The sequence below is a fragment of the Hippocampus comes genome, unplaced genomic scaffold (assembly GCF_001891065.2).
Source record: "Hippocampus comes isolate QL1 unplaced genomic scaffold, H_comes_QL1_v1.1 scaffold57, whole genome shotgun sequence".
Taxonomy (NCBI): Eukaryota; Metazoa; Chordata; class Actinopteri; order Syngnathiformes; family Syngnathidae; genus Hippocampus; species Hippocampus comes.
Window position 1 is genome coordinate 739,615 of NW_017805039.1, and position 17,604 is coordinate 757,218.

Here is a 17,604-nt window from a genome sequence, read left to right on the forward strand (position 1 = left end):
TGTCACGGCAAACAAAGGAGGAGGTGTTTCTCCGCGGCACCTGCCACCTTACAAGTCCTCCCCCATCTCCTCCTCGTCCCTTACCGCCTCCACCGGCCTGTTTCCGCTTTACTAACAGACTTTATCAAAACCAAATGGCGATGCATCGTTTTTTATCTTTAACGACAGGATCCCCACCGCGCGCTTCGTAGACCTTCCATGTTGCATGTGGAACCATTAGTTCAATCGTCAAGTTCCACCTGTGCCAGCGGGTGGAACTTGGAGATGAGGGACGACGGCCGCAAAGATGAACTCGTCAGTCCCTCTTTGGTGAACCCTAACATCACCCAGGTACGGTCATATTAAAACTTCATTTTCAGTCACTAAGTATATAGTTGTACTTTTTTTAAAGATGTTTAATTTGTAGTGGTATCGCTTCGCTTACTCTCCCGTTGGAAGACAAAGCGGAGATGAAGTTGTCAAACCTGTCCGTTCACATTTTAGTTTAACTTATTAATACCGGTAAAACCGTTTTAATTTGCAGCAATTGTCATCCTATGCGTCGCGCTGTTTGTGTATGTGCTTTCATGTTCGGTTGGTTATTTCACCGACTTTAGAGAAAATTTGGTCTCATTTCATGCACTTGATCTTCCATGTTGTCCCATTTTTCCACAGTATCACATTTCCATCAATAACAAGCGCTGGAATGCGTTTGGTGAATCGACTCGCAATCTCGCTTTAATTATGAATAATGATCTAATTAAATCATATGATATACGTACAATTAGGCTTGTTTGTTTTGGGACCATGATTTTATTGTTCAATTCAACATGTAGAGGCGAGGAGGGTACTATACCTCCCTCAAGAAAAGTCAATTTTTAAAAATACAAATAGTTTGGACATCAACATATGTACACAGGAAGCATGCCTAAGAAGTAAATGCATTTGGAGGTTAATTCAATCACACAAGACTACAACTTTGTTTCAATGGGTAGTTGTTTTGATCCATACAAACTCAGTATTTATAATTGAGATTATAATTGAGAACATGACACAAAATACAAATCAGATCTGTGTACAAGTCTACAAATGGCACAAGTAAACTGGTGAAGTTTGTTGCGATCTTGCCCACCACATTACTGGAAGATACTAATGAACGATTATTTAAAGGAAGCTCCTTCCTTGTAAGAAGCCATTTACTTTATCTTCTGCCAATTGTTGACAGTCCTTTTGCTGTCTAAAGTCTTGGTTGCAGGCCACGAAAGGCGCATTGCTTGTTCCTCAGAAAAAATCTATTGTCAAAAGAAAACAGACGGTAATCTTACCAGGTTTGCTTAGCCACAAACTTTGACCCTTAGGCTAACTCTATTGACAACACATCTTTTATAATCTAGTTTTTTGATCGCTGTTTGGATTAATCATTTCTGCCCTCACACATTCATATTTTATTTACACTGAAACCGCTCAAGTAGTCCACAATCCTGTTCCAGGGTAATGATCAACCTCAGATTTGTTCGTAGAAATAAAAGGCAAATAAGAAGTATTGGAGATGCAGTAGAAATTTTTCAATAGCCTTTTAATATTCCTTACCGGTGTATAGTGCAATTGAAAAGTATGCAAATCGAGATTACCATTTATGCTTGGGTGGTGATTCGCTTCACTGAAAGACAAAACACTGTGTACGTTGAGTTAGTTTCTTTTGGGTGTGCTTTCAGGACAGAGACAACTGTTCCATTTTCAGTCTTAAAGTCGTCTTCACATTTTTCATCATCACTGGTGCCCTTATATGGTAGCATCACAAAATACACCAAGAGAAAAAAAAGCAGAACAAACCATCTCAAGTTTATATACGTTGACGTATCAGGAAACCTGCCAAAGTCGATCTTTGAAACTTTGCCTGACTGACAATGTGTCTAATTAATGGCTCTTTGAGACTATGCCTGACTGACAGTTTGTATAATTTGTGGTTCTTAAATATGCCAATCATCCCTTACAAATTAACATCACCTAAAAGGAGAACTGCGATTATCTTAACTTCCTCCCCTGGAGGCACCATGTGAAAATGGTTCCTCTTAACTTTGACAGCGAGGGCGTAGTGGATGAGATATGTTTCAATCATCGTAAATCCCAGTTGAGATTAGGAATTGAGGGCCGAATTCACTTAAGGATTGTGTGGCGCTTACCTGCAAAAATGGAGCAAACGGATAGCGTAGCTGATGGTGAAAATGCGTCCAGTAATTGTGATACCAAGCAGAGTTGCGAATGCATCTCTGTGCGCCAGTGGTTGGCACCTCCCCGGTCAGGACCCCGAGTTCGCATTCTGATAATTTCATGTTACTACAATAATAATAATAATAATAATAATAATAATAATAATATTAATAATAGCCTATAGCATTTTATTTGAAGGCACCTTTCTGAGCACTCAAGGACACCATATCGTTCAAATTGATAATTGTAATTAAAAAAACAGCGGTAGATCAAAATAACAGATTGAGTAAGCAGTTTTAAACAGGGTGTGTATTGACTTGTAATATGAATTGAGAGAAAGTGTCTCTTCCACGGCCTTGTTGGTGCCAAGCCTGCATTTATACTGTGTGCAATTGGGGGTGGGGCAGAGCAATCAAAGGTGCTATCGGCGACCGCATTTCATTCTTTGTGGATGTGGCCCCGAGTTTTATATCTCAACTCAGTGAGTCAATTTTGTGTTGTGTGTTTTTGCCATTTTCTTGTAGAATTCAATACATTTGAGTGGCCAAAACGGCCTGAATCACGCTGCTGTATCACAAGGCCAGAGTCCAGAGCCCGTCTCGAATGTGACCACCTCAAGAGGGCATTGGGGTGGGAAGTACGAGTTCCTGCTTTCTTGTCTCGGATACTGCGTGGGTTTAGGCAACGTGTGGCGGTTCCCTTACCTTTGCTATCGCAATGGAGGAGGTAAGGGAAAAAAAATTGTGTGTAGTGTTTGCTTTTGCACATTTGTCACCCCTGTTGGAGGACAAAGGACACTTTGCTTTGGGTGTGATCTGCCCTTGTAATTATTTTGGCATATCATTCATCCTGCGATGCCTCCTGGCTAGGTGATTGAGCTCCACTGATCTTTTTCTTTGATGATTCTTGAGAGACGTCACACCCTATATGCTGTGCATTATCACATGTGACGTGATATGTTGTAATTGTGAAGGCCAAACCCTCAACGATGAACTCACTTGTCAGGACACTATGTGTACTTCCAAATCACGTCAGACCCAATACAGGAATAGTGTATCAGAAGTTCAGGTTTTACAAAGAGATATAATACCTCTCTGGCAAAAAAAGTTTGCTACAGTTCTTGCCATGTACTTATATTTCCCCGGCACCACCCTTCCTTCCACTGACCCCTTTCGACTCTTGCAGGTGTCTTTCTTCTTCCCTACTTCATCATGCTCTTTGTTACGGGCGTTCCGCTCTTCCTTATGGAGCTGAGTCTCGGCCAGTACGGAGCAGCCGGCCCCATCACCGTTTGGAAATGCTGCCCTTTGCTTAAAGGTGACGGCCACTTTCTCCATAAGAGTCAGTGACATTTATGAGAAGTATGTCTGGCGTAATATGTTGACTTAAAAGTCCAACGTGAAGAATGTGGTGGGCTTCACGACTGCAGTTATGCTAACGCTAACAAAGTCAATGACGAGGGACTGCAATTAAAAAAAATAATAATACATTTCATTTGCAAGCGCCTTTCACAACACTCAAGGACACTTTACACCAAGAGCAAATAATAAAACCACAGATAAAATTATAAACAAAGAATAGAAAGATTTAAGGTGGATATGCAAGTCTGAATAGGTGGGTTTTGAGCTGGGTTTTGAATGTGGAAAGAGAGTCAATATTACGAATGTTGGGTGGAAGTGAGTTCCAGAGTTTGGGGGCAGAGCGGCTGAAGGCTCTTGAAGGCAATTAGCACTTAGTGAGTTCTTTCATGTCACAACATAAACTTAACATAGTGTGGTTTCTGTTTTAATAGTAGTTTCGCGTTCATTTAATTGTTTCATGTTTATACAGTATGTAGTGGAGTGTAGTTTAGCTCTATTCCCTGAGTAGTAAAGAAGAGATGATTGAAATGCTTTTATGTAAAGATGGGAAAAAAAAGATTATACTTTGGTAATAAATGTTACACTATATGTTGTGAACCTGTGTTCTTATTTGACATAGCAAATCCCATGTCTAGCCCGACAGCTAGTTTAGAGGAGGAATTGCGTTCCCGAAATGTCTCGAAGGAAAAAAGATGAGCAAATAAGTGCTAGACAGGTAGAATTGGATTCATTATCTTAGGTCTACTGTTGTATTGTAATAGCGTGTTTGCTACTTTTCCGACATACTTCAAACCTGCTTTTCATGTTGCAGGTATCGGCATTGGCATGCTCTGTGTGGCTGTGCTGCTGTCTCTTTACTACAACGTCATTATAGCGTGGACGTTTTATTACCTGGGCAGCTCGTTCCAGATGCCACTGCCTTGGTCATGTGACGCCAACGCTGCCATCTGCAATAACTCCAGGGGGGAAAGTCTCAGCCCCTCGGAGATCTTCTGGAAGTAAATGCAATCATTTAGTCAACGGACTGTATTTGAAGTCTCTCAATAGCAAGCACCCCCCGCGACCGTTGTGAGGATAAAGCGGATCGGAAAATGGATGGATGGATGGATGGGTAGATTTAAACAGCGACTGGTCAGGGCGTGGCTTCAGCACATTCAGCATTTTTCACCATTTTGAAGTCCTATTTTATATCCTTGCTCACTTTTTATTTTTCTCATCATTCAAATTTGGTAGGATTGGTCACAACACTCTTCTCTGTCGTGTGTTAAATTACCGAGACAATATTTTTGCTTGACAGTGTCTTTAAATTTTTTTGACCTTATTTTCGTGTCTTCGTTTAATTCCGCAAGCGTCGTGATCATATTTCATTTCCCTCCACACACTGTACAACAGCTTGTCATGCATAAAAGGTTTTCATTCTTTCCTCAGCCGTTGTTTTTTTAAATTTTTTTTTTATTTAAAGGAAAACATGGCCTTATTTCTTTCTCTCTTGTGCATCATGTTAGTGAGCGTGTACTGGGTGTTGTGAACAGTGAGGGCCTTCATGACCCAGGTCCCATCCGCTGGCCCCTGGCATTGTGCCTCCTGGTTGCCTGGCTCATTGTCTTCCTGTGTATGCTCAAAGGAATCCACAGCGCTGGCAAGGTCACCCGGTTTCATGACATCATCCCGTGCCTTGTGTCAGTTGTGCTCAGGGCGACCTATACTCTTGTGTTTTTAGGTGGTTTATGTCACGGCTACATTCCCGTACTTAGTCCTAATTGTTTTGATCATCAGAGGTGCGACACTGGAAGGCTCTCTTCAGGGCATTGCTTTTTACCTGATGCCAGACTGGAGGCGATTATCCAGTGCACAGGTACCGATAACAGCCCATGAAGAGGATTTGGTGGCTTTAAAAACAACTGCGGGTTCTTTTTTTTTTTTTTTCTTTACCTGAAATATTCCTTCTCAAATCCTAAAGGTATGGAACGATGCAGCTTCACAGATTTTCTACTCATTGGGTATTGGAATTGGAGGAGTGCTTTCTATGGCCTCCTATAATAAGTTTGACAACAACGTCATCAGGTGAGTTCACTTACAGGTGCAGCATGCCCACAGGGAATTGCATTGTCCCTTAATCTTGTTTCTTTTGATTTCAGGGACACAATCATTATCACCACGGGAAACTGCCTCACAAGCTTTTTTGCAGGATTCGCTATATTCTCAGTCCTGGGCCACATGGCGTGGAGGAGAGGGGTGCCAATTGAAAACGTGGCAGTTTCCGGTAGCTGCTTTATTACATTGGAGTTATGCTTCCCTTTGGAAGCAGCACATGGTAGTCAAACAGTGATGAGCACGTGAGGGTCACAACCAAGATTTTTATGTTTTCTCTCAATACTCTGGCTATCACACATACTCCAAAATCATGCGTGGGTGAACTGAAGACTCTAAATTGCCCATATGTGTGAATATAAGCGTAAATGGTGGATTTTTTTCTGCCCCGCAATTGGCTGGTAACCAGCACTGTGTGTGCCAAAGTCATCTGGGATAGCCGCCAGCTCACCCACGAGCCTTCTGAGGATAACTGGCATAGAAGATGGATGGAATGTAAATGTTATGAATAGATGCATCTTTCCCAAAAAACATTTCTATGATGTACCTTTTTTTTATTCCTCATGTATTACACTGACAAGGGGAAATTCATTGCACATATCGCTGTCAGGGCTTTTAATTAGAACTTAACGTTGCTTGCAAACATGTGACACAGTCACCTCAAGTCGCACCTGCACTTTTGTCGACTGGATTGAATAGCACCTTTGACAGGTGTTAAATGAGCTATGTGGAAGAACTGAGCCATGAATTTGTTCTCGTGCCAAGAATGAAATAATTACTATCATTAAAATATGGTTTCACCAAAGTATTATTCTCTTGTAATCGCCAATATTCAAATGATGTTTGTTTTTTCTCTTGGTTGCAGGGCCGGGATTAGCATTTGTAGTTTACCCAGAGGCCCTTGCTCTGCTGCCAGGTTCAGCGTTCTGGTCCGTTCTCTTCTTTCTGATGCTTTTTATGCTGGGGATTGACACACTGGTAAGACTCCTATTTATTGGCATGCATGCCTTGACAGACACGTTGTCTGATCCTTTGTGCTCTTCCACATCACAGTTTGGCAACATCGAGGGCATAACCACTGCGGTCCTAGATGAGTTCCCACAACTGCGAGGGAACACCAAGCACAAATCCTTGTTTCTGGGGGCTCTCTGCTTTTGCTTCTACCTGATGGGTCTCTTGTTCGTCACTGAAGTAGGTTGTGTGTTTTTTTTAAATCGCGGCATCCACCGTGCACATCCACTATCCTCGCCATTTTTTTTTTCATAGGGGGGCATTTACTGGTTCACTCTAATCGACTCCTTCAGCACTAGTTTTGGCCTCATCATCATCACCCTCTTCATGTGCATTGGCATCTCCTTCTTCTATGGTAGCACATCTCGCTTCACCACCCGTCATTCATATTCTTCTTATCTTTATTCTGCGTGTTAACTTTGATACCGCTTAATGATTTTGGTTTATCAGGAGTCAACCAGTTTTGCCAGGACATCATCGACATGATCCGTCACTGCCCTCCCTGGTGCAGCAAATTTTTGTTGTACTTCAAAGCATGTTGGGTATTCTTCACTCCATTTCTTCTTTTGGTGAGTCGACATGAACTTTGTTAGTTGTCATCGCTATCCATAGTGTGATATTAAAGATTGAACACAATTCTTTCCAGTATGCTTGTCGCCCTTTCATTGGAACGCCCAGTGAAGCACAACACCATTTGCTAAATTCCCAAACAACGGTGAACTCGACCTGCCTCAGCACAAACACGAAGATAGATTTTACGCCGCACGCATATCCGCTTGACTATGAGAATAGTACCCTTCTATTTTATAGCTATGTGCAATGCCGTCAGCAGGACTCAAACCCACTTTGGGCCCATCCATGTTAATGTCTCAAATTGAAAATACTCCTTGATGGATAAAACTGTCATGTCTAGTCAAATGAGCCGGAGTCAACTTTCACGTTTGAAATAATGCAAGAGGAGATGTGCGCTGAACCTGAGCATTGCTTGTCACTCTTTAATTGATCTTGGAACTTTGCGTCATCCTTGTCGTGACTCACTCTGTTTCTGTTTGGGATTGTAGTTCATCCTGACCTACATCTTCATTGAGATGTACAGCACGTCCCTCCGTTACGGCAGTTATGTGTATCCTCGCTGGGGGAAAGCGTTGGGGGTGTGCATGGCTACAACCTGCTGCCTACAGATCCTCATCTGGGCCATCATAGCCATCTGCAAAGAAACTGGAACACTGAAAGAAGTCAGTATCATGACCTGTTCATGATGATTCAAACTACAAAGCTTTACTATGAGTCCTGTATGTATTTTCTGCAGCGTTTCCACAAATCAATTCGACCCCTTAACTCCTGGCGGATTAATACCAATGCAGGGGCAATGGAGCGGAGCATGGATGCAGAGAGGGTGGAGGGTCTATTCACAGTTACTCTCACGGATATGGACTTCAGTGCAATGACATGGGAGGAGGGAAGAGAGATTTGACGGCCTGAGGAACAATGACCACACCGAGATGAGCAGACTGTTTTCTTGATAAAGAACTGAAAATATGACATACTCAAGTTGCCCTAGGTTGGCTTTGGTGGTAGTTTCTGAACACATCTGCAGGATGTTGTAGATCTAGTGAACAACATAAGGAACTTTAGCATGGTAGCGGCGGCCTCAAGTGGTGCAAAAAGGGTACTGATGATGGAATTTACTCGAGCAACGTCCTTCAATACTGCATGTTGATGTCGTTAGTTTGAGTATCAAATTAGCACTGCCGTGGCTGATCGATGTTGGGTGAAACAAAAAGAAGCCAAACAATCTTGTTGAACAATCTTGAATGAAAAAATAAGTTGCCATCATACGAAGAATAATTTTATTGTTACATAAGGCTGCTTTGTTTATGCTGTATTTTTAAATTATTTAAATAATGTGTCTTTTATTTGAATTGTTAGCTCCTACAGATCTAATGTATCAGGTATATTGATTCTGATTATCATATTAAGATCATTTACTACTTTTTTTTTTTTAAGTCTAATGGAATTCCACTGATTGCAGTTGATGTTAGAATACAGTCTCTTTTGGAACGGGGTTTATTGCCACAAATATACACCCAAAACAAAATATACTTTCCAAGATGAATAATAAATATGTGTATAATATCCATTACGTGTATGAATAACTGAATAAATCTTAACATTATGTCTTTTATAGTAGTGGCTGCATATCTATTTCATTGCCAAACACATTTAAACACGTTTTGCAGGGTGAATCGTCGTTCTTTACAGTCAAACCTCGGTTTTCGAACGTCTCTGTTCTCGACCAAATAGGTTTTCAACCGAAAATTTCGAGTTTTTTATGCCTCGGATGACGACCGAATTTCGGTTCTCGAACAAACTGAGCACGTCACTTGACTCCTCCTCAACTTCCTTACACGAGGAAGTGACGCTTCCTCGGGTAGACGATGAAGTGACGCTTCTTTGTGTAGAGTTCCAATGTGAACAGACGTGTTCAATAAAGATTTTTTCTTAAAAGAGTGTGGTTTCGGTTTCGAACAAATCGGTTTTCGAACAGCGTTCTGTAACGGATTATGGTCGAAAACCGAGGGAAAACTGTATATGTTAGCATACATTTAGGATTTTTGTCTCAAAAGCACACATGCGACCAGAGGAGGGTAGTGGTGAGTCAAAGTGCAGTTGTATCCACCGAAACTCGCATACGATGAAATTGTCAATTTAGATAATCATAGTCTCGCCACAATGTACAATAAATACATTATTCGTTTATTCTGAACACAAGTACAGTGTTATCATGAGTTTACTGTTTAGTGTGTTAAAACAGACAGCCCTTCAACTCTTTGTGACGTTTAGATGGCAGGACAAATGGAAATCAGCGGATGTTGCGTATACACTTTCCCGCGGTTTTGTCTTATGAGTTTGGGTTCGCTCGTTTCGAAGGTGCTCATACTCTTCCGGTCACATGATGCTGATGTTCGCTTAGCAAAACAACCAACCTAACGGGCACTGCAGTTATTTAAATTTGTATTAGTTGCGCAGTGGTTTCGGGTGATATAGAAATGACATTACTGACATAAAAATATAAAATTTGTTTTTATACAACTACGTGGGCACGTAGTAGTCGCACGAAACGGCGTTTTATATCCAACGTGCATTCCCGTAATTAAAATCGAGCACACTAAATATTGGTTTCCGTAAGTCATCCATGTTTTGTGTTGATGAAACGCACCCTCTGGATTTGGGATTTAAATTCAGTATTCAAAAATTAATAACAATCTGATTGTTCAATTTGACATTCTTCAAGACTTGCCGCATCTGCTTGTTTGTTAGCGGGATACAAGGATGCCACCTCAGAGGCGTAGTGCCGGCATGAGCCAAAACAAAGAGACGAAAAAGAGACCTGAAAGTTCCTCTACGGACTTTAAAACGAGCACGGAGTTATCGGTTAAAAAGTAAGCCACCTCAATTCCATTTAACTGACACTTTAGCACATGTTTAGTTCATGAACACGCTTGTTTCAAGTCATGTTAAGACTGTTGTTGACATACTAACCACTTCAGCTAGCTAGGTCCTTTTATAATCGGATGCTACGTTCACAGTAAACATACATTGGGTACAACAACACAAACCTCTAAGACCAGTGCGGGAGCTTTTACATAGGTACTTCTCTTTACTTAGTTTTACACGATTAGAAAAGTATTAATTCAACAAAATGTGTTGAATGTAATTGCGCTTCATCTTGTTGGGAAATAGTTCGAGCAACATTTTTTGATACTTTCACCAAGACAATAACGTTTCTTGACGTTGCATACTTGGTGTGGATATAATTCGTATGTTATTTATTTATTTGTGTGTTTTTTTTTTTTTTTTTTTTGTCCGTCCTCATTGTCTAGGCACAGAGACAAGGATGCCGACTTCGTTACTCTGTGCACAAGCCTTCATGTGTCCGATCTGGTTTGTGACCGTACTTGGAAGATGTACAAAGGTCTACAGGAGTCCCTGGATGAATTTGCTGTACGTATGGCATTGTCATTCAACCCGAGGACATTTATCACCACTCCATTTGTTTGTGAGTCTTAATTGGTTTGAGTGGGGTGACAGATGGTTTCAATCTGTTTGATGACGATATTGGAAAGACTGGTCAAGGTGTAGGCTAGTTTAATGAAGTAAATTGATTGATTGATTGATTCAGTGCTTTATTGGAACATAGAAACAGAACAAAAAAGACGTGTGTACAATTGAAAACGAAAAAAAGGCCAGCAAATTACATCCTTTGGTCTGTTCAAAAGTAGTAGCAGGAAATAAAAAACTAAAAGCATCTCATTTTAAAAAGTGTTTAGAATTAGACACACTTTGTTTTAACCACTCAGTTCTATTCTATAGAGATGGTGACCATTGAAATAATTCCTTAGTGATTTCAAAGGTTTTTAACTTTTCAAACATCTCACTTTAGGAGGATCAAAAAAGGTTGTGGGCTGCCTCTTTGTTTGCGGTTGTGACCGACATGGATGCTGCTTCCTTCACCGTAACTCAGGTCCTAAAAGCAGTCTCTATGAAGTAAGTAGTCATGTCTCATTATGTTACTGCAGTACCTGCAAATAAGTCGTTTTGATTGGACGTTCAGCTGACATGAGTCTGCTCAACTAAGTATTCTATTTAGCAACGGACTGTTTATTGAACCCATATTTATAAAACCCACTCACTGCACTTGAAATGTTTGTATTATTGTTACACTGCAGTTCACCGATACTTGTTTCTAAATTCAGTATTTGCCCCTGCTCTCTAATGTAAAGAACTGAATCTTTGATATGGATATGTCAATGAAGTGAAGAGGTCTGTTTAGGTTGCTGCTCATATATGTTTTAATCTTTTTTCTTCTCCAAATCTTTTTAGTTTAAAGCAGTTTCTGGCTCTGGTTCGGAAGTTGGACATCAACTTGGACACAATAAGCACCAAGGTCAATTCAGCGCTGACACGCTTGGACAACAAACATGATGTGACCCTGGCTCTTTACCAGAAGTTTGAGAAGTGAGTAAACACACATACCGGTGCAGTTAAAGAGGCCGAATTTGAAGTCGAAATTGATTTTCCAATGTAATCATGTTTGTTGTTTCAGGACATGCAAAAAGATCTTTGCTGAGGCCCCCGAGTCAAAGTAAGTTGAGCACTTTCCTGCTTGCCTTAAAAGTTGCATGTTGAGGCATTATTCACTGTCTGGTTTTCCAGGGAGAGTGAGATCACACGGACCTGCTGGACGATGTTTCTTTTGGCCAAAGGTTAGTTCAGTTTTTAAAAGCACGAGTCACGACCAGGGCAAGCTGTAAATACATTTGTTGAAATTATTTCCCTTTTGCTCTGTGTTCTTCTTCTCAGTTGTCCTTCCTTTTTGGTTTCAGTGTCTGGATTGGAATGTTCTGGTCGTGATACTTGCGTTTCTGTTGCCTAACAGTGGATCGCTTATATTGTGGTGATGATTCTCATGCAGGAAAGGCCTTGCAGATGGAGGATGACCTGGTCATATCGTTTCAGTTGCTGCTGTGCACGCTCGAGTTATTCATCAAGAGATGCCCCCCTGATATGCTCCAGCCTCTTTACCGTAAGACACCGTTGTCATTGGTTGCCGATTGCAAAACGTTCGTGAACACGGAAAAATATGACCCTTACAATGTCATGGTATCGGGTTGTAAATTGTTGCACTCACTTGAGTGGTGCTGAGATAGTTATGTTTTAAATGTACAATAAATACGGTATTGGTATTTATGTGTGCCAAAAGTAATTGTACACTTCTGTGAGGCCATTAGCATTTGACTGCTTTGACCTCACGTCAAACAAAATGGTAAAAAAGGAATTGAAATGCGTCTTTTAGGACACCCTGTATATATGTAGGTTTCTAGATTTTTATTGATGACAAAAAAATATTGTTTGATGACATTGAATTTTGTGAATACGTTCCCGTTTGTTAGTTGGACTGTGCAGCAACATTGACAGTCTGCAAATCGTTTCCACTCAGCAGCCACTGAACAATCACATCTTTATTGATTTTCTCAGAATCAGCCATCAGCAAAGTCCAAATCCCCGTCACCCGAACGTCACGTCGCAACCAAAACAATGCCAAAGCGCGCCCTGTGGTGCCAGAGGTGGACATGCAGCTTCTTGAAACCTTGTGCAAGGAGAATCAATGCAATGTGGATGAGGTCTGTGTCGCTCTTATCTTGTGCTCTGCACTTGATAAACATCATATTGAATATCGATGTGCCCTGCACTTCTTCGTGCTAATTGCATTTGTAGGTTAAAAATGTCTATCAGACCAGTTTCTCCGCCTTCCTGGTGTCTCTGGATCTTCTCAAAGCTCCCGGTCTTCCTCAGGTACGCCTTGTGAATGTTGTTACAAAAAGGACTAGCCTTATTGTGCCCACACTGTTTACATTAGTTCTCACTTCCTGGTGCCTGCTCAGTTGTTGAACGTTGTGCATCATAACAATTTGTTATTGTCTTATCTTCCCTGCCAGTTAAATTGATATTTTACACTGATAGCACGCCACTATTTGCTGACAAGCAGTATTTTATATTTGATGCGTCTGAAGCACACCAGTACAGTATTTACTGTATCTTAGTGCAGCTACCGGCGAATAAACAATTTCTGTGTGAAACGTATTCAAGCTACTTAGGTTACTCACTGTGACTTGCCGTGATTGAGGTCATTTGACAAAAAAAATTGCAAATTGTCCTTTCTGGTTAAATGACTGTAGTTTATTTCCAGTGAAACCATTTGCAATATTTATTTCATTACTTTGTAACATAAACATCCAATTATTGCAATAAAATATATCGAAAAATCTGTTTGTTTGTTTTTTTTTATATTCAATATCATCCTCAACCCATAGCTTTACTTCTCCCCGCAGGCCAGTAGCATCAACCAGCAGTATGAAGAGCACTACCTCAAGAGTCGAGACATTGACGCGCGATTGTTCTTGGACAGTGACGAGACACTTGTTGCGCCCAAAGTGGATCCGTAAGGATTTTGAAATCCAAACTACCTCCTGGTGTAATGGGAATTAGGGAAAACAAAACATTCATTCATACATCCTCCCTCCAGGGTACAAGTGGAGAGAACGCCCAAGAAGAACATGCTGGAAGAAGATGCCATGCCCATCCACCAGACTCCAATCAGGTGAGCACCACATACAGTCGGTGTTGAGGTCATGTAAATTAGATCAAACGGGACCTGTTAGGTGTGCTTCAGATCATAAATCAGCTTTTTTTGGGCGCGGGGTGAAATGTCAGGACTCACATGTGCACCCCTCACTGAAACAAATAATCACCACACTTCAAATATTTTTTTAACTATTGTTATTGGTGTGGGAGAAAAAAAACAGTTAAAAATGCAAATAAAATGTCCCTTCTGCTAGTAGATGCCCAGTAATCTCTGCAATTTATTAAATGAACATCCCCAGCCTATATAGGACTGTATATGAAGGGAAGGTTAGTCATAGATTATTGCTGGATGCATATATTAAGTTTTTAAAATAACATTTTGCCTGTTTGGTTTGTTTGTTTTTTTTTCTCACCAGAGCCGCGATGAACTCCATTCAGCAGTTGAGAGGAGATCTCATTTCTCGTGGCGACCGGCCGTCCACCAACTTAGTGACCTATTTCAAGGCGCGTTTCCCCAAATGTTTGCCGTACTTAAAATAGCGGCTAATGTCCCTGTGTGACTTTTCGCCTTTTTTTTTAAAATTTATTTATTTATTTTTAATCAGAACTGCACCGTGGACCCAACTCGGGATGTCCTGAAGCGCTTGGAGACAATGGGACCAAAATTCAGCCAAAGGTTTGCTGAGGCAGTTGGCCCGCGCTGCATCACTCTCGGAAAGCAGGTATAAAGGAATAGTCAAGTTGACACTGAGCAACGTTTGTGCCAAGTATTGTGCCTAAAGTTTTTTTTTTTTGTTGTTTTTTTTTTTTTTTGTTTGTTTGTTTTTAAACCAGAGGTTTACACTTGGTGTCAAACTCTACTACAAAGTCATGGAGGCGATGCTAAAATCGGTACAGTATTTGAGTCAAGTTTTTTTTATTCCCCCCCACCCTCACCCCCACCCTAGAAGTATCATTTAGCAATTGTATTCCAGAAAATCTGGTTTTGTTGATAAATTTGGATTGAGAAGATGAATATTAGATCATGAATCCTGTTTAACTGAATGACACTTGAACTGATACTACTTTCTCTCGCCCCCTCCAGGAAGAGAAACGACTTTCTGTGCAAAATTTCAGGTACTATTGATTTGAAATGTTCTAATCATGGGTTCATTTCTACTTCAGCTGACTTTTGGAAATCTTGAATTGCTTTTTCACGTTGTGATATTTGGTGAAGCATTCTTGGCTTTAATTCACTTGCAATCCATTTCAGTAAACTCCTCAATGACCCGACATTCCACACATCACTCTTGGCTTGTGCACTGGAGGTTGTCATGGCAACATACGGAGGTGTGTTTTTAAACGTTATAGTTTTAAAATGTACTCTATCAAGATCACGTTCGTCTGGAATCTGGGCATATCCTAACATTGGTTGGCTTCTCATTATTAGAGAGCAGTTTTAAGACCGGGGGATACAATAATGGCCGTTGTGGTGGCATCCCTGGCGAAGCGGACCTGTGCTTTCCGTGGATACTGGATGTTTTGAACCTCAGCGCTTTTGACTTCTACAAAGTCATCGAGAGTTTTATCAAAGCAGATGTGACTCTGAGCAAAGACATCGTCAAGCATCTTGAGACCTGCGAGAACCTCATCATGGAACGGATCGCATGGAAGACGGTCAGTGGGATTTAGCAAATCGCATACAAACATAAAAGAGCAACGGTGAAAGTCAATTTTAGTCCCCAAGCCTGAAGTCACGCGGGCTGACTTTGGTCACGTCTCATGCATGTTTTTATGTAGGTGATTCCAGAGAGTACTTGACATTTTACTTGCTCAAATCTGTGCAAATGGGTGTCGTTAGGCTTGTATCACATGCGCATTTTTGGCATGTTGTGATTGACTTATTTTGAAAATCAAGATGGAATGAGTTGCTTTATATTTTGCAGCTTTCTTGCTGATGGTATTATCCATGCAACAATTTTCAGCGTCAGTAGGGCCAAGGATTACGTTATGTGGTGCGTATTACCACCAAGAGGTGGTGCACCCGGTCTGGTAGTCAAGTTATTTGCAAGGCATATATTAACTAGCAGTGATAACATTCATACGCATGTAGTCTGAATTCAGAGTCTTGAATGAACCTAACATGTTTCAGGAATAAATTCCACACAAGCACAGAGAACATCCAGAAGCTCAGAACTGTGAGGCAGACATGCTGCCTCACAGTTTATTTATTAGGTAAGATGTCTGTGAGGACATAGAGAAAATGAGATATTGATATATTTTGTGTTATTAGCGATCCTATTCCTGTTTCAGCTACTCTCGCATGGGCAATCGATAAATGTGCTTCTTTATTTTTTTCATTCTTGAATATTATTTGTTGCTGACAAAGGGCTGCTCAACACGTCAGCCCATTTATCAGTAATATAAATGTGAAAATTTTACTCTCGTTGAGTAACTATAGTTGATGCATCTGAGGCAGTGGACAAAGTGGTTCCGGCATTGAAGTGGTGTCATTGATAGAGGTCGAGACAGAACTAGTCAAAGTGAAATGTGCTTTTCCCATATCAGTGGCTCCTGCTGCTTCTTCCGCCAGGAACCTCCCTGCATAGAAAGCGACTGGAGAAGTAATAGATGAGCGGGTTCAGGCAGCAGTTGAAGCTGGCCACTGACAACACCACCGGGTGCGCTACCTTTGTCACCTTGGCTAGGCCGCAGCTGGGTAGCACCCCCACGTGTGTAAGCGTGTAGCCCAGCAAATTGACGTGATAGGGGATAAAACAGATCATGAAGACCCCCAGCACCCAGTAAATAAGGGTGAGAGTGTATCGGCGACCACGGCGGGGGCTGCGTCTTGCCTGCCGCAGAGTACTCAGCAGCCGGCAATAGCTGTAGAGGAGGATGGCTGTGGGCAGCAGAAACGAGGTCATCACCACACCCAGGGCTGTTAGTATGATTCTGCGGTGGCGCTGTGACGTTGGGTCCAGCAAGCAGGGCTGGTCCCGGCGGGCCGCCGCATAGCGCAACGCAGGCAGACTCACACTAAGCCCCATCACCAAAAACCAAATCGCCCCACTCAAGAGCCGCGCGTTGCGCTCCCTGCGTCGTGATGACGCAAACGGACGCACAACAGCCAAGTAGCGGTCGACAGCAATGCACACCAGGAAGAAAATGCCCCCATAAAGGCTGATGTATTTGAGTGTGAAAGTGAACTGGCAGTATGCCGCACCAGGACTCCAAGCATCTTCCAGCTTTGAGGACAGAGCGCGGGCCTTTTGACGGTAATAGTAAATTCGTAGCGGCAGCGAGACGATGAAAAACAAGTCAGCTGTCGAGAGGTTGACCAAGTAGATGGCCGTGCTGTTCATGGCGCAGCGAGAGCCGCCGCACAGTCTGCGCAGAGCCAGGCTGTTAGTGGCCAAGCCCAGTAGGAAGATGATGCTGTAGGTCACTTGGTAGAACATGAAGCGGTAGCTGGTGTCTACGGTGCAGCTGAACCAAGATGCGCTTTGATTGGCAGACGGCGATGGCTCAGTTACGTTCCACACCTCCATGACTCGAGATGCCGTAAACCCCGACGTCTGTTTCTGTCGGAAATGAGGTCATTTTATGAGAACATAAAATGGAAGCTGGAACATGTTCATGGGCTTCAGGTGGAGCAATCAAATCAGTGGCAGATGGAAACTTCATAAAGCCGTGGACAACTGGCTTCATTAAGTGTATATTGACAGAGGCCATATAAACACACAGCAGTCCTTAAGTAGTGGGTTGATCCCCCTCACCTGTCAGATGATTATTTCTCTCTCTCTCTCTCTCTCTCTCTCAGTTT

General features: G+C 41.8%; 3 protein-coding genes across 4 annotated transcripts in view; 2 read left to right on the forward strand and 1 right to left on the reverse strand.

Moving 5' to 3' along the window:
* The first annotated feature begins 53 nt into the window (after window positions 1–53).
* slc6a7 (solute carrier family 6 member 7) lies at window positions 54–8,838 on the forward strand. Its single transcript, XM_019864294.1, has 14 exons — window positions 54–330; window positions 2,715–2,916; window positions 3,376–3,507; window positions 4,363–4,549; window positions 5,057–5,195; window positions 5,272–5,406; window positions 5,512–5,615; window positions 5,690–5,814; window positions 6,508–6,620; window positions 6,696–6,833; window positions 6,909–7,008; window positions 7,104–7,222; window positions 7,715–7,888; window positions 7,963–8,838. Exons 1-14 carry the CDS (start codon window positions 199–201, stop codon window positions 8,125–8,127), a joined length of 1,965 nt encoding a protein of 654 aa, XP_019719853.1. The 5' UTR covers window positions 54–198; the 3' UTR covers window positions 8,128–8,838.
* Window positions 8,839–9,744: 906 nt separating this feature from the next.
* The window catches only part of rb1 (retinoblastoma 1), a 17,763-nt gene continuing 9,903 nt past the window's right edge, over window positions 9,745–17,604 (forward strand). The window contains exons 1-17 of one of the 2 annotated variants that reach the window (XM_019864309.1): window positions 9,745–10,096; window positions 10,538–10,658; window positions 11,098–11,201; window positions 11,538–11,672; window positions 11,761–11,799; window positions 11,871–11,920; window positions 12,130–12,240; window positions 12,693–12,838; window positions 12,933–13,010; window positions 13,547–13,656; window positions 13,741–13,815; window positions 14,216–14,303; window positions 14,405–14,521; window positions 14,634–14,690; window positions 14,884–14,908; window positions 15,045–15,130; window positions 15,231–15,455. In XM_019864309.1, coding sequence (XP_019719868.1) covers window positions 9,987–10,096; window positions 10,538–10,658; window positions 11,098–11,201; window positions 11,538–11,672; window positions 11,761–11,799; window positions 11,871–11,920; window positions 12,130–12,240; window positions 12,693–12,838; window positions 12,933–13,010; window positions 13,547–13,656; window positions 13,741–13,815; window positions 14,216–14,303; window positions 14,405–14,521; window positions 14,634–14,690; window positions 14,884–14,908; window positions 15,045–15,130; window positions 15,231–15,455 — 1,677 coding nt within the window. In that variant the 5' untranslated portion in view covers window positions 9,745–9,986. Of the gene's footprint in view, window positions 10,097–10,537; window positions 10,659–11,097; window positions 11,202–11,537; window positions 11,673–11,760; window positions 11,800–11,870; window positions 11,921–12,129; window positions 12,241–12,692; window positions 12,839–12,932; window positions 13,011–13,546; window positions 13,657–13,740; window positions 13,816–14,215; window positions 14,304–14,404; window positions 14,522–14,633; window positions 14,691–14,883; window positions 14,916–15,044; window positions 15,131–15,228; window positions 15,456–17,604 lie in introns of both variants that reach the window. The other variant, XM_019864308.1, reaches the window with a different exon arrangement.
* LOC109512509 (lysophosphatidic acid receptor 6) overlaps window positions 16,068–17,604 on the reverse strand; it is a 4,968-nt gene continuing 3,431 nt past the window's right edge. The window contains exon 2 of the mRNA XM_019864315.1: window positions 16,068–17,362. Within this exon, the coding sequence (XP_019719874.1) occupies window positions 16,343–17,362 (1,020 nt within the window). The 3' untranslated portion in view covers window positions 16,068–16,342. The remainder of the gene's footprint in view (window positions 17,363–17,604) is intronic.